Genomic DNA, 16,120 nt, shown 5'->3' with positions numbered 1-16,120 from the left:
TTGTTTGCGGTATAGACACGAAGAAATGTTTCAGTCTGTTATAAAATCTCCTTTGACAAAAGTGGCAAACAATGCTGAAGAAGTTGAAATTATTGCAGTCCATGATCATCCCCTGGGTCGGTCGGGGGAAAGAAATCTGTTGCATCGGTCTGCATACATAGTGTGGGGAGGTAGACTTTGTTTATGTGGTTAACTAATCCTACATACATACATACATACGAACTAACATAATGTAAATATGCATACCGAGTGCGATTCGGCCGTTTTTTGGTTCACTCCAGATATAAATTTGCAAACATAAATATGTAAAACTTGTGGGAAAGTGTTGTTTCCGGCGCATACAGAAAATCGTTAGCGAAAGGGTTTTCCGATTTTACCGAAAACCGGTTTTATATTAGTTGTAATCAACCTGGTTTTGAAAAATGGACAGCCCGAAAATTGGTTTTCAAATTTTAATACTCAAAATTTCGTTCGATGCTAAACTTGAAATTTACATATGTATATATGTACATATGTAAATACGTATGTGAGAACTATGTAATGGTTTTGAAATAAATTTCTACAAACTTATCGCTATTTTAATTTTTTGCAAATTTTATCTGACGAATATATACATATTTGTTGATTTGAATTTATGCGAATTTCTAGTTAGATATTCGAAATGAAATCTATCTACAGGGTGATCGCTCTGAGTGAGAGTGACTTTGGGTGACCTGCTGACCTTAAATGCGGCGACGATGAATTGTTTTTGTTTGTTCAATATGGGCTCCATGCATCTTTGCACAGGTCCGTAGGCGGCGCTTCCATGCAGAAAACACTTCAGCACACTTTTCAGGCTGAAGTTTGGACCACTCATCCTTCACGACTTTCCAAAGTCCATCCAAGGTCCTAGCTTTGCGGTGAAAAAGTCTTTGTTTCAGGTAGCCAAACCCAAAGAAGTCCATGGGGCTAATGTCAGGTGATTTGATAGGGATATCACTTTTCCGGATGACGGTTATCCCTAGTCTCCTCCTTATATCGTCTGTGTACTGCTCTGTTTTGTTGGACGTGTGCGATGTTGCGGCATCATGATGTACGAAAACTTTGGCGGTGTCCTTGCCGTACTTGTGTGGAATATGGATTTCCAAAATTGGTTTCAAAACGTGGGTGATATACCAGTCTGCGTTGATTTTGACTTTAGGGGGGACTTTGATAAGTGCAAGGGTTCCTCGACCACCTATTGCTCCGACAACCATGAATTTGGACCCAAAGCTTTCGCTGCGAACTTTCACATAGTTTTGGGTGGCCCAATTTTCGTCCGTGTAGTAAATTGAGCGTGCCCGGCTGCAATCATCGACAGAGAAGAATGCCTCGTCCAAGGTAACGACGAAATCGGATCGAGAACCGGCCAATTGCTTCTCATACAGCTTTCGAGCATTGATGGTTCGATTTTTTTGTGCCTTTCAGTTAACACATGAACTTTGGTTTTTTTTCGGATTGTTTTGCCCAATTTTGTCCTAATAAGTTTGTTAATATGAGACTGTGATATTGCTAATCTACTTGCCATTGCTCGTTGGGACGGAGGATTTTCTTCAGAGGTCATTTTTTTAAGTTTTTCTAGGTCACGTTTTTTCACTTTCACTGGTGTTCGTTTAGGAGGGGGTGTAACCAGCCCAAAAGCTTGCGCTCTTCGATGAATGCCTTTGCATTTGCGAATACGATGGATTGCACAATCGCTCACTGTGAAACCTTCGCTTTTCATGACCTTTCTGACCCGTTTGTAGGTCATTCCACGATTGGAAAGCACTTTCACTCGTTGTTCGACATACGGATCCACCTTTCTCCCCATTGTGAAAAAAATAAAATTTCAACTTAGGAATTGTAATGTCGGATGGGTGTTCGTCACACTATGTCGAAATCAAAACAATGGTTTGGCGCGCGCGCGCGGGGCGATCACCCAAAGTCACTCTCACTCAGAGCGATCACCCTCTGTAAGTATCCGAAATGGGGGTTTATATTTATGACAGATCACCTTAAAGTTGTTCGTTCATTTACAATTAAAAAAACAGTAATAAATTTTTAAATTGTTTTCATCTGTTCTGTAAAAATGTTACAATTTACCTTCGCGGACATGGTCCTCTTCATAAAGTTACAAACATGCAGTTTCTTTTCGTTCGTCCTTAGTTGCGCCAACCTATCCATTGTCATGCAAATCACTTTACTTCAATTAAAACTCGATTGCCCAGCTCCGACTAAAGGCACGTTTTTTTATTTCCTAAGAAAATTATGTATGTACGTATGTATGTACATACATATGTACTTATCTAAAAAAATTCGTCCTTAAAGAACAGTCATACCAACCACAAAAATCCATGGAAACTAAACAAAAATTGTTTTCTTTACCTCACGAGATTTGCATACTCTTATTTTGCGAAGCACCTCATCAAACATACATCTCGAGCCTCGAATACTATGACAGATACTCAAGATTGTGTAACTTTCTACATTTTCTAAATATTTACTTAGGAGGACAACGCCTTTGCATCAGACTCACCGATTTTGATGCCTTTTGGATATGTTGTACGACTTGGTGAGTCACGGAAACGTAAAGGATTTTACTCGATGGCCCCATTTTCGCCGGCCACACCCCTTCAGAAGGGCACACAATGCTAATCTAGCCTTCATTCAGACACTTGCCAAAAATCCGATTTCAATCCGATTTTGAAAATTTATGCATTTTTAAGTATATCCACATTGCACATTAATAGGCATAAATCATAATATATGCTTCTCATACCTATTTGTAAGTATGTACGTATTACTGTAATTATGTAAATTCTGATCATCCTGGTTTTTATTTTATCCATGTACACATTTACGTGCAATAATAGTTGTGAAAAATTGTGCATTTATTTAAATTCACATAAGTTTATTGCAAGAACATCGCCGAGTTAAAAAGTGAAATAAAATAACTATACATTAAATAAGTTAAATGCAATTAAGGAAATTTTTAAGCAACAAAGAAATAAACAACTTCAAATTAAATTTTGTGGCAAAGATTTCTAACTACTTAAATAGATGTATTATTATTTATATTTTCACACGTGCATATAATGCTGTACTTGATATCTTAAATAAATAAATAAATTAATTAATAATTTTATTGCATAAATTTAATCAATAATAAAATAACTAATTAATAACTAAGTAATAAATTAATCCACATATATAATGGTACATATGTATTTATATATGTATTAATTGTGCTACAATTTTTAAAGAATATTATGATTCAAGTTCACAATTAGTTTTTGACTAATTGTACCCAGTAAGCCCGTTCAAAACTACTGATTATACTCGTAGCATCACGGTATTCACGTTATTAACCAGGAGAAAATAAGCTCGTTTTCTAAACGAGTGGACCATATTCTTCACATCGTCCACCTCAATTTGCTTTCTCCTGCTTCCACATTGATCTCAAGGAGGAGGAATAGATTTATGTACCTTCTCCTAAATCATCCTCATAAATACGAAACGGGGACGTTTGCATATTCAACGGGGAGTCGCAGGATATGATTTAAACTTTAGTGAAATCTTTATGTATGTACATATGTACATACATATGCACCTCTTTTTCCTTGGGCACGGTTGTTGCTAAATTTAGGTTAGTAGGTATGAAAGAGTGAATGTGTGTCCTTAGTTGTGCTCTATTATTGGGCATTGGCAAGATGTCAGGGTTGCGTTATGCGGATAAAATGAAACTCAGGTTAATTTAAGTTGGATTAAATTTAGACAGAGCGAAGACAAGGTGACCCGATATGAATTGGTGAATCGATTACATGAAAATTCCCCAACATTTACAGAACTAATAACTCGTAATTTTTAGCCAGAGAATAATGAAATCTTAATCCCTCGAAGCTGTAAGGGACGATAATTAGATAATTAATTACATATTTTATTTTGATAAATTTTTATCTCAACATGAAAAGCATGACTATTCTGATATGATTTAATGGAAACTATCAGTGTGACAAAGAGTAATTTGTCACTTTGCCACGTTTTCACAAAATTACCCGGTTTACATATAAATGTCTTTCTTCTTTACTTTCGGCATTACAAACTCTCCCACTTACATCCAACAAACACTTGGTAGACAGTGTCAATTTCTTTCAAAAATTTGTAAAGATCTTATTAGGGCGCAGTAAAAACTGATCAATTTTAATCACCGGGAAAATAGTGTTTGTAAAAATTACATAACATTGAATTTATTAGAAATTATAAATTTCTTAAATGAATATTTAACCGTACTTTGATGACACCTAAAATAAGTCTTAAATCTGCATGGTGATTGTGAGGGTCTTTCGCCCCTTACAGGCACCAGAGGGATTAAAATAGTTCAGAGATATTCGGGGTCAAAAGGCGACTTTGAATGTTTCTACACAGGTTATAACGAATACAAAAAAATGTTGTCACCAAGCAGAGCTGCGCTGGGACTGGGTATCATTTATATACAGAATGAGCATCGGTCTGGCTAAATTGGCCGTATGCAAGAAAATGGGATCGTTTTAAACTCGGGACCATCCAGGTCTGACGACACTTTTTGGCATTTTTTGAAGTTGCATGAGAATTTCCAACTAGACGGATAATGCCGTTTAAAGTTCTCAGGTCACGCGATTTTAAGATCATAGGTCAGAGGTTACGAAAATTTGACCCCATGACCCCCCATCAATATTGGTGTCGTTCGAAAGCCCATAGTGAGGGCTACCAAATTGGTCCTTAGGACATATGCTATTTGGTCACTCCGTACCGTGGACGGAGTGATCAAATTTTACTCTTTTTTAGTTTTAACTTTTAACCGAAAACCGGCGGTCCGGACCGGTCCGGAAATACTTGATCCGAAACCGAACCGAAGACCGGACCGAAACTTTCGGTCCGGATTGCCATATGGCCCAATCCGGGACCGAACCGTCGGATTTCGGTCCGGTCCGGGCCAACCCGAAGCCCATTGAGACACTAATATATGTAGATGTCTACATAGATACATGTACGCAGCATCCTTAAAGATTGAAGAAAATGTGAATACCAATCAGCCAAATGACACCTGAATGAAATACAACTTTCCAGTCGAATTGGTCATACCCTGCATGATTCCTGTTAGGAGTGGTCGTTCACCCCAACGGTAGTCTTAGCGCTCTGGATCGTTCAAAACGGTTCCAAAGTATAATGACTGCTTGGAATAATTTTACGAATACGGAGGAGGAGAACGCACGATCTTCGCAACGCCAGATTGGACTTTGGAAATTTTGCATTTTTGATATTTTTCTGAGCAGGGGTCAGTCTAAAAAAAATTTAAAACATCAAAAATTTCAAAAAAATTGGTGGTATTGCTATTGGACACTATAAAGCAACTCTCTGGGACTATAATAGTGCAATAAATTTGAAAATCCGATCAAAACGGATTTTTGGTGAAGGTTCGAATGGGGCTAGTGGGGGGGGGTCAGAGGGCCCATGGGGCTTAACCTTCCTACCCTCACCAGGCCTCACAACTTATCCAAAGGGCCTCAAAATCCGGCGTTGCGAAGATCGTCAGTTCTCCTCCTGAGGGCAGCCAAATATGTTAGCTATAAATTTGGCTATAGTCGTTCAGCATGGCATCGGTATCAGTCATTGGTAAATAATATCGGGCACCCCGATTAGTTATCAAACCTCCAGATTTAACGGACTTCCGAATATAAAATGCACAATTCTGTATTCAAGAAACATTTTCTTGGATTTGCTTAAGAAATCCATGTTCAGCTCAACTAAATCGATTTCAACTTTTGTAGAAGAGCAATTTGGAGATTTCCCGAGTTGGGGAATCTTAATATGGACTTGGTTCTGTGGGCCAAGTCAATCCTATAAAAGGAAATGAGCTCTTCAGATAAGGATCTTTTGGAGATCAGTGAGAGAGGAAAGAGAAAAGATCAGGAGGAGAGGTGGAGGAGACGAGGAGGAGAGGAGCAAGATAGTTAAATTAGTTAAGTTAGTTAGGCTAGTTAGCAAGTAAGTTAGTATGTAAAATAGGATAAGTGTGTGTGATTGGAAAGAATAAATTCCCGTTGAGGGAAATAGTAATATAACACCTAGCAGTACCTAGTAGTTACCCCAAATAATTTAATTAGTGTTCGGCGGACCCCTAGGTTTTGAGTGCAAAAGATATCGTGTTAATGTTCAGTTATTAAGGATTAGCCGCAACAATGGTGCCGATCCGACTATATATATATATCTGTACATTTATATGTATAAATGTCCCATACATGTATAACAATCTTTGTGAAGCTAATTTGTCCATTGGCTTTATCACGCGAAAAAATACAGATCGTCGCGTGAAGTAAGTATAACTGATGAACTGAAAAAAAGATGTGACTAGCCTAACAACTGTTGTTTAACCACCAAAGTAATGCTTGACAGTTAAAGCAAATATGGTAACCTTTAAGCGAGGTGAAAGGATTTCATTTTTGATATAAAAACGTTGAAATTTGTCATACTCATCTTCATGTTGCTTGTGGAATTTTGGGGGGAGTAATTTTGTGGTTATAAATAATAACAGCATTAATACCAGGACGCCAGAATAACAATGGGTCTGCCAACCCTGTATGTAACAGGCAATTTTTTTTACCAGTGTAATTTTATAGGATAGTTTTTACATAGAATCAGCATCTGGTCAAGCGCCCGGACCAGTGGTCAAAATTCAGCGATCTATGGACCCATAAATATTGCGAACTAGCCCAAGTGTTTCAATAAATCTTGATTCTACAAAGTTGTCCTATCAGAGTGCACAGGTCAAAAAAATATTTGAGTGTTACATGCTTTGCATTTCCATTTTAAGTATTTCTTACACTCAGCTTCCGTAACTATGTAACAACAACGTGACTTTCACAATTTTACGATAATTACTTTCCCTTGACACAAAAACCGCTTGCACGGCCATGCCTACAGTGTTTTTAATTTGGTAGAAAACAGCCACCGGTCGATGTCCATGTATGGCTCAATCGGACCCCCACACTTGACCTTAAGGTCAACAATCGCCAAAAGTTTTTTTACATCCCCAATACCCCGCCGGCAATATTGTTGGACAGGAAAAAAAATTTGCAATCTTTTTTGCCGGTGGCGACGATCATGCGGTGATCCCAACTCGGTGTATCAAGTTTCGGGACTTAGAGCCTCAAAGGCAATAACAATCAACACCTTGAAATTGATGATTGCCCACGTGATTCTACCAAATTATTAAGAGTGTACCTACATATGTAGCTATGTAAGCTGTCAGCAAAATCTTCATTTATTATAAATATCTGGCCACCAGTGAAGTTACCCTAGTCGCCAATAATATCGGGCCTCAGGATATTTTCGAGTGGCCAGCGACGTTGGCCTGAGGTACGATCCTGGCCACGCGTTTGAAGATGGGCCGTTGGTGGCCAAAAACTATCGGCCCGACAGTGTGTAAAAATTTTCCCAACCGCGAGCCACCAGTCCCCCAACATGTTTCTGATCACTTGCCACTGTCCCTACCATTCCCCAATCATTTCCAAAACACTCCAATTTCGCACTCAGAATTTATTTTATTCTTTATTTATTTAATATCATGTAAGAGTGGAAAACAAACAAAATTGTCTTTAAAAGGTAACATAATGCATCTATGCGCAATTTCTAAACAATTCAGTTCACAAGATTTCTTTATAGAATTTTCTAGAACAAAAATTCCCAATACACAACTATTTATAGGCTTTTCATACAATGGATTTTTGTTGATAAATGTGTCATATTCAACTATTTTAATATTATTACATTTATTTAGCTTAATTCTACGAACTATAATAATTTCACCAGAGATCAAAGAGTAACCGTTATGTAATAATTTTGTCTTATCATCAACGCATTTTTCGGATAAATTTATTTTAAGTCCGTTACATTTTTCATTTTCTACTATTCTTTTTGCAACCTGTTGTAGATAAAACGTTTTTGCCCTGGTCATTTTCTTTAGTTGCTGCATAAAATTTTCAAAGTCAAACGCACTAATATTGTCCAATCGCCCGAAGTTTATAGCATCTTCATTAATATGTAGCAATCCGTGTACGTTATAAACCATAAAATTTACGTCATAAACTACTTTTGATTGTGATACAAAACTTACTAACAATCGTTTGGCTAAAGCATTCCACTCAGGATCATCAGCATTGGCTGACAAAAGAATGAACATGGCACAATGGAAATAGAGGAAATGATTATAATACTCCGTAGGAAGGATATTTTTTAGTGCTACAGGCCCTGTGTATAGCATGATTGTCCTAAACTCGGTTGCCTTAAAATTGTCTACTTCATTTAGACTTCGTGGTTTTCGCTGAAAATCACGTGGCATGAAAGTTTTAAAACTTGCAAATCTATCAGAAATTTGGTTTATAATTTTACTTTGCATCCTATGGGGAATTTCCCTTTAGTCCATTGCCGAAGGAGCTTACGCATGATACCTAGGCAGCACATGTGCATATAATCGTAGGGAACCTGTGTCACTAAACCTATTTTTAATTTTGATAAAGGGGTAAAAAATTTATGGTGATCGTCGTGCAATTGTGTACGAAATGATTCATCTGTACGAGAAGCTGAGTCTAATTCTGTATAAATCACACTTTTCCCAAATTCACCATGTTGAACACATTTCTCGCACCCTGAATAACTATTGTGATTTTTAATTCCTTTAATAAAACTCCTAGCTGGAGCATCCGCAATAATACTTGAAACTCTAAAATGAAATTTTTTACCTAAATGATTTAGCCCATCTTTCTCTAATATTATTGCTTCGTTTACAAAATCATTTAGAAAATCTAAATTAAGCGGCTTTTGGACGCCATAAAAAAGACCTATTACAAAAACTGAATGATTTTTTAGTTGATCAATTTTACCAAGTATTGGCCAAAATTGTGACCTTGTGCTTCTGCTCAATGGAACTCCATCAACACCTACACATATTGTTACCAGATTATCACCAAAACTTTGAAATAATTTGATAAATATTGTCGACTTTGGCTGCACAATTTCAGCAAAATTTGTAATTAATCTTCTCAAATTATTTTCTATTCCAAAGTATACAAACTCCCCACCAGAAATAAAAAGAGTTTTAACTACTCGAGGAGTTTCTAATAATGTGCGAGGGTCAAGGGGTACATCTAAGTTGGAATTTTCAGTTAATATATGTAAAAGGTCCTTTAAGGCGACATGCGTAATATTATGAGACAAAGCCCATTCCCTAATCTTTTGAGAAAATACTGGCTGCTCTAAATTGAGGGAGTCATTTTGATTATCAGAACTGGTAAAGCTAAAACTGTTACTCTCTGATCTCGGTGACTGTTCTAAATTATTAGATCCAAAACCAACTATAGGAGATTCTAACACTGATTCGCCTGTCAGATACGATGTGGACATTGGAATTGTTGATGCAGTGGAACAATCGATATTATGGAGAAGAGATGTTACTTCCTCCTTTCGTCGTCTTCTTTTTGTTCGGTTTGACGTGAGCATTTTTTCGTCTCACTTCTCGTCCGCCGTCTCTATCGTCAGCACCTTTCAACCAAACGGCAACGGAATTTCCAATTTCGTGGTCCGTCGATGAACTGTAGCCCTTAGTTAACCTCACCGATTCTAAAGTAAACAAATCTTTAAATACACCTCAATCTGTATTAACTTGTTTTGAACTTGTCTATTTTACCTCTTATAACTTGGTAAATTGGCGCATCCTTTAAAGCAACTTCAATATCTTTCCCTGCTCCGGTAATAGTAGTGATTTTCGCAAGATTATTTGCAAAAACCTTACCTAAAATTTTGCTAACGACACCAGACAGTCTATTTGCACCCATTAAAGACAACTCGGTGACCTGAAAAGTGAATATATATAAATATATGACGTTCGGTTTAAATAATTTAATAATTTATTTAATTTTGAACCCTAACCAAACAATCACGATTCTCTGGCACCGCCTTTATCCATGCATTGAGTGACTGAAACTCGTCCACCGTCTCCACAGGTATTTTGTGCAGTTTTATTTTTGAAGGAATTGATATGTTAATTCCGCCAGATCGTCGTAGAAGTTCTGTGACGAGTTGGTCCAATTTAGTCAACCGTTCAAGGACAATTTTCTCAAATTCTGTGTATAAATGTATGCAAGTTACACAATAAAATTGTACAAAAAGTGTAAACATGTAAAATGTTTAAATGGGTTTAAATTTTTACGAGTAATATTTCTGCCAACTGCCGTCCCACTGTATCCAGGTAGATTGCTAACACTTCGAGAAGAATCACTTTCATCAGGTTTTGAAGTCAGTGCTACAGGATCAACCAGAACTAATTTTGGGCCAGATGTGATAGGGCTATTATTTGGACCCACTAAAATTATAAAATTAAACGTATCACCAAATAAGTAAAATAATAACCGGCAATTAAAAATATGAATTTTATATTAAGTATTTACCAGCACAAACGCTAGGAGGTTGGTTGTGCTCGGAATCACTTGAATAATTTAGTACGTCTGGTTTTGATTTGGAAGTGGGGGGTAGAGTAAATGATTTCGTGGGAACCTCGATATCACTCCCGTCTACTGAATCCTTGCATGGTGACGATGAAGATGTTGACGATTTTTTCTTCTTCTTTGGCTTATTTCGCTTCCGTCGTCTAGGAAGATGACTCTCCTCATCATCCACAGTAGTTTCAAATGTTGACTGGTTTGACTTTTCGGCTAATCGAAGTACGATAATCGCATCCTCAAAAGTATCTAGAATAAGCAAAAAAGTAATTATGTAATGTGCACAAATATTTGAACTAATTATTGATTTATCTAGTTACCTTTAACTTTCAAAATTTTGCAAGAATGTCGACCCCAATTTTCTTCCGGTGCCTTGTGTTTTTTAACCATAGATGTGACGTTGGGTGATGATGGCCAGTGGACTATTGATGTGTCAATGAACCAATTTGTAGACACAATAGATACAGAATTATCATCCTTAATAAATTCGACAACTGCGAATTTATCTTTCGGGGGAAGAGTGATTTTAGCCATGCTGCCAGAATCTCGTGCTGAAAATCGATTTAAGTTTGTATTCTACGCTGCGGACGATAGGTGGCGTCGCATGGAATAATTGGCCACTAAAGGCCCGACTTCGTGCCGACATTTATTATTAAATGCATTTTAAATATGCTTTTGCCAACGTTTTCCCACTTTCGGGGTGAGGATATGTAGTTTCTTGGGGTACCGAATTTTTAAATTATTCAAGTGGGGAATGGTTGGCAAAGTCGGCCTACCATTGACCACCCTTGCCACTCTAGAATATTCTTCGGCCCGATAATCTTGGCGAGTAGGGTAGTTACTTACTTATTTGAATTTTGTTCAGTTTATGTAGTTTTTTTTTCATTTTTAATTCAAAACTTTCAAGAATTACGGTCAGGAATTGACTCCAAGAAATTGTAATTTTGTATCAATTAATTCTTTAGTTTGGTGTGATTATCGTTACCAACCAGGTCAAGAATAATACCCTCAACACATGTGACTTAATCGGATTAAAACCTTTCATAAAATTTTGCAAAGTATAAAGAGTAAATGTGAAACCTAAGTGAGTAGCATAAGTTTAAGTTTAAGTGGGTAGCTACTTATGTGCTTCTCACATAAAGAAAACTTGTAGATCCGTCCTAAGAGCATTATATTGAGTTGTGTCATAGATTAAAACCTGATATGCATTGATAACAATTTGAATGAAGGCTGAACTAAATAAGTAATACAAAGACTAATTATTAGTAATATGCGTATTTCGTTATTGCCTGATTTGTGTACATAGCAATTGAAAATTGACGTCGCTGTTTCATGAACTGAATCGAGGTGTTTAAAGTAGCAAAGGATGACGCGGAAGAGAATTGTGAGCAAGAGCCATTGCCTGGTTTAATCCTTCTTCCACATTCTCGCATTGAATAACATTGCAAATCCCCATAAGAATTTTGACTCCACCCTGTGAGGGGGAGAGGGCGAAATCAGGTTTCAAACATGCACGATTTTGTTTCGTTGTTTCTTAGGAATTTTTTAGTATTATTTTCAATTTTTTTGGTTTATCAGGTGACACTCTGAACCAGCGGGAGAAACGCAGAATTGGCAAATGCTTCAGCGTATCTCCCGCTAAACCAACAAATTTGAAAATTGTACTAAGAAATTTATATGTAAATATTAACGTAACAAAACAGTGCATGTTGGAAATGTGACTTCGTCCTCTCCCCCCTCAGATGGTCGATGCAAAATTGGGATTTGCAATGTTATTCACAGCGAGTGGGAGGGATCAAAGTGGGAAAACTGCAGCTCGGTTCAGTTCTCTCCCAAAGTGTAACAAGAACCTTAAGGGGAACTATTTTATATCAGGAATTTGTAAATATCACCTTCACCTCTGAATTATGCAGAATTGGAATTTGTGATTTTACAAACTAATTTGTATAGTTTTGTAGATCACCTTAGATGTTTTAAATTAAGAAATTCTTGTACATACACTTAAATTCGTGCAATACATATTTGGGTTTGTCTCGATCTTGAAGCATAATAGATGGGGCTACTTATGGAAATATGTATGTAGGAAATATGTATGTATTCGTCGTTTAGAAATTTGATATGTGTGAACTTAATTTAACAGTATTTATGTATATTTACATCTATATAACTTAATTTTTGTACAGCCAAATACTTACTAATGTGAATATGTACGTAAGATTTTCCTTATGATTAAATTTATGTATTTAGGTTAAAGCAAAAGATAATGGGTTACTTTTTGTTGCAACAACTTGACAAACTTGAAATGCCTCATGTTGAGTACATCTTGGCAGAAAAGAATCCACAAATTGATGTTTTGCAAGTGAGGTGACGAAATGTGGGAAGATTATCGTTTACTTTATTTTGAAGTCTGCATATTATGGAAGGGGTGTATATTTAGATCCATGAGTTGAGGTCTGTTGATGTCCCATTCAATCTGTGAGATGAAAAAGATTAGGATATGATGTGAAACACGACTAAATTCATACATGTACTTACAAGGGATGGTTCCCGACTGCTTATTGAGTCCAGGGTATCCACTATGTTTTTTATGATCTACGGGGGCCCCAGATGAAGGATCCATTCATATTTCCGTGTAAAACTCATATTTGGCGCCGTGGCGGGGCGCCAAACCTTTTAAATGGGATTTTCGACCAATTTCGAATCTTCATAACTTTTGTTAAGTTTCAGTGCGATTTTCAAAATTTTTGGATTTAAATGATCACAAAAATCGAGATTTCAAGAAATAATTAAAAAATGAATTTATTAAATTTTTGACATATTTTAAATATTTTTTCGACGACACCCTTGTCCGAGTAAAAATCGAAATTTCTCAAAAAGATTCGATGAATTATTTTTTGTTGGCATTCAAACATTAAACTCTTTGTGATCATTTTAGCGCAAAAATCATGAAAATCGGTCCAGAATTTCAAAAGTTATGGCGGTTTCAAAAACAAAAACATGCGAATATGGCGAATTTGGCGCCACGCCACGGCGCCAAATGTGAGTTTTACACGGAGGTGTGAATGAATCCTTCATCTAAGGCCCCCGTAGATCATAAAAAACATTGTGGGTACCCTGGACTCAATAAGCAGTGGGGAACCATCCCTTATTAGACTTTTACTATTCAATTATTTAGAAAAATGAATACAAGCATATTTACGTAATTTGTAGAAATGTATATACATAAATGCACACAGTTAAAATTGTACAATCCATAATCCTAATAAAAATCATTTATAAATTTTGTGACAACTTTACAATGAATGAAAACAACTTTTTCCACTTTTGTGTCCTTACGCTGACGGAGGCATATGTAGATGTGTATCTGGATTGATTATACGATTTCTAGGAAGATTTCTGATTATGAAATATTATACATAATTATGTAAACAATTTATGTAAGTACAGATGCATAAATATCTATGTATGACATCATCCTGCTTAAAGCTAGACTAAGATGAAATATGTAAATAATTACGTAAGTATGTATGTACACTCTAGCTAAAGTGGTTATAGATGAAGTCATATATAGAGTAAAACTGGTAATAGGCAAAATTATTTCCGCGTGGTAGCCAATATTTTACCGGGTGGTAACCATTGACTACCTCTAGATGGTAATTTATTACCACCCGGTAAAATATTGGCAACCACGCGGTAACAAGTTTGTCTGTTACCAGCTTAAACTCTATATGCATATGACTTCATCTATTACCACTTTATTTAGAGTGTACACACATACACGCTAAAAAATCCCCTCGATATTTCAGTACGGACGTATAGAGAATGTAACATCGAGCATTCCGTACTTGAATTTGAAAAATTTTTTTCGCCCACTTATGGTCGCCGTAGACCCTAAGTTTTATTACGAAAACCCTTAGTTTTGGGGTGAACTCAATGTTTTATTTTAAATACATTCCCACCAAATACAAGTAGGATTGTACTGAATTTCAGTACGGAATGCTCGATGTTACATTTTCGGTACGTCCGTACTAAAAAACCGACGGCAGTTTTTACAGTGTACATAATATAAACAATCTGAAGACAAAAGTAAAGCTCGTTCTTTATCAGGTTTCGTTTGAGGGAATACAAATTTGAAATGGATTAAATAATCTTCTTACCTCGAGGAGTTTTTACGTTGGGAATTTTGAGTACATTTTGTGGATATTCATGAACGTACAGATGTAGATTACTCTGTTTTATACGTATGTATCTATGTACATATTTACATACATACTTAAAGCATGATGAAATTTCTGCAATAAAAAAATTAGATGTAAGAATCTTACGGTATTTCTTCACTTTTTATTTTCTCAACTTAATGTACATATGTATCTTTAATTCATCAGCATGGAATTTATGAATAATTATATTTAACGTCAAGAAACACAAATTAGAATTAATAAACTGTAGGAAACGTGGTAACAAATATCGACGGATTAGTACCGAACGGAGAATCTACATATGTACATGGTAAGGTGTACACATGTATGAACATATGTACATACCGGTGTAGTAACATTACTTGGTTACTTGGTTATTTGAGGGTAATAAAAATTGTACCAGTTTCTAAAATATCATAACAAACCCCGTGAAGATTAATTAGTAACTCAATACTATTACAGATTAACTATGTATGTGACTCTAACTACATTACTACATATGTGCCGATTTTTACAATGTACAAACGCAAAGTTAAATGAGATTTAATTTTCTTATAAAAATTCCAGTTTTATTAATTTTATTTAGAAGAAACAAAATCAGTTGTTTAATTACTTACTCCAGCCGTATAAATTAAGGAGTTTTGAATTTTCTCCAAATTTGTTTGCCAATTTAACAAAGTGAAACACATTTTTTAACTAAATGAAAATTCGTCCCCACTTACTAAACTGAACACTTTCGAATGAAACTATGTACTGCAAACGAGCAATAAAATAACTTAATTTGTGTCAAAAGAAATTTTTCTTGTGAAATATAACTTTGCGTTTCTTGGCGATTCCTGGTAGTTAGTTACATACACATATTCCTTTTATTTCGTTGGTGGACTTACTTCCAAAAAGGATCTCGATAAACAAAGGGACCTTTCTCGCTCTGTTTTCTGGGAAGAAATCATTACTAAATGTGTATCGTTCAGACCGACGACAACGAAAGAAGGAAACTTTCTTCCCCTACGTTCTCATAAGTATGAGGCATATGTAAATATGCATGTACATATTCAGCAGATTTGAAGATGACGGAACGAGGGGAGAGCATGTTTAACCGTGGAAAGTTAAAAACATCTCCCGTGTGTGGACCCGGGTGCAACAGTTTGACTAAAAAGGCATTATGCCATCAATTTAGTCACTCTATTCCTTGTCATATAAGATTTTAAATCCATACAACCTAATGTAATTGAGGGATGAATAATGTTAGCTAATTTATTCCACGGTTTTTAACCGCACAATGTTCGAACGGCCCCTTAAATGCGGTTATGTCGGGAAGAGTGTTACATACATACATACATATATGTATGGACAGATCTAGCGACTCATCGTGCTACATGATCCCCACAGAAA

General features: G+C 36.2%; 1 protein-coding gene across 1 annotated transcript; it reads right to left on the bottom strand.

The window, feature by feature from the left end:
• Positions 1 to 9,166: 9,166 nt before the first annotated feature.
• Positions 9,167 to 10,214, bottom strand: LOC118433466. Its single transcript, XM_035845407.1, has 3 exons — positions 9,961 to 10,214; positions 9,719 to 9,884; positions 9,167 to 9,651 (listed from the first exon to the last, which is right to left on the bottom strand). The coding sequence occupies exons 1-3, from the start codon at positions 10,207 to 10,209 to the stop codon at positions 9,467 to 9,469; spliced, it is 600 nt and encodes a 199-aa protein (XP_035701300.1). The 5' UTR covers positions 10,210 to 10,214; the 3' UTR covers positions 9,167 to 9,466.
• Between the last annotated feature and the right edge of the window lie 5,906 nt (positions 10,215 to 16,120).

This window comes from Folsomia candida, unplaced genomic scaffold (assembly GCF_002217175.1).
Source record: "Folsomia candida strain VU population unplaced genomic scaffold, ASM221717v1 Fcan01_Sc053, whole genome shotgun sequence".
In the NCBI taxonomy this organism is placed as follows: domain Eukaryota; kingdom Metazoa; phylum Arthropoda; class Collembola; order Entomobryomorpha; family Isotomidae; genus Folsomia; species Folsomia candida.
This window is presented reverse-complemented; position numbering and strand designations above follow the sequence as displayed.

What these genes read in the sequence shown, in the direction of transcription:
- LOC118433466 (XM_035845407.1), bottom strand. Translation starts at nt 10,209, where the DNA reads ATGTTTACACTTTTTGTACAATTTTATTGTGTAACTTGCATACATTTA. An exon ending in CAGAGAATCGTGATTGTTTG is followed by an intron (nt 9,885 to 9,960) that starts GTTAGGGTTCAA and finishes TTCACTTTTCAG; the next exon opens with GTCACCGAGTTGTCTTTAAT. An exon ending in AATTTACCAAGTTATAAGAG is followed by an intron (nt 9,652 to 9,718) that starts GTAAAATAGACA and finishes TGTTTACTTTAG; the next exon opens with AATCGGTGAGGTTAACTAAG.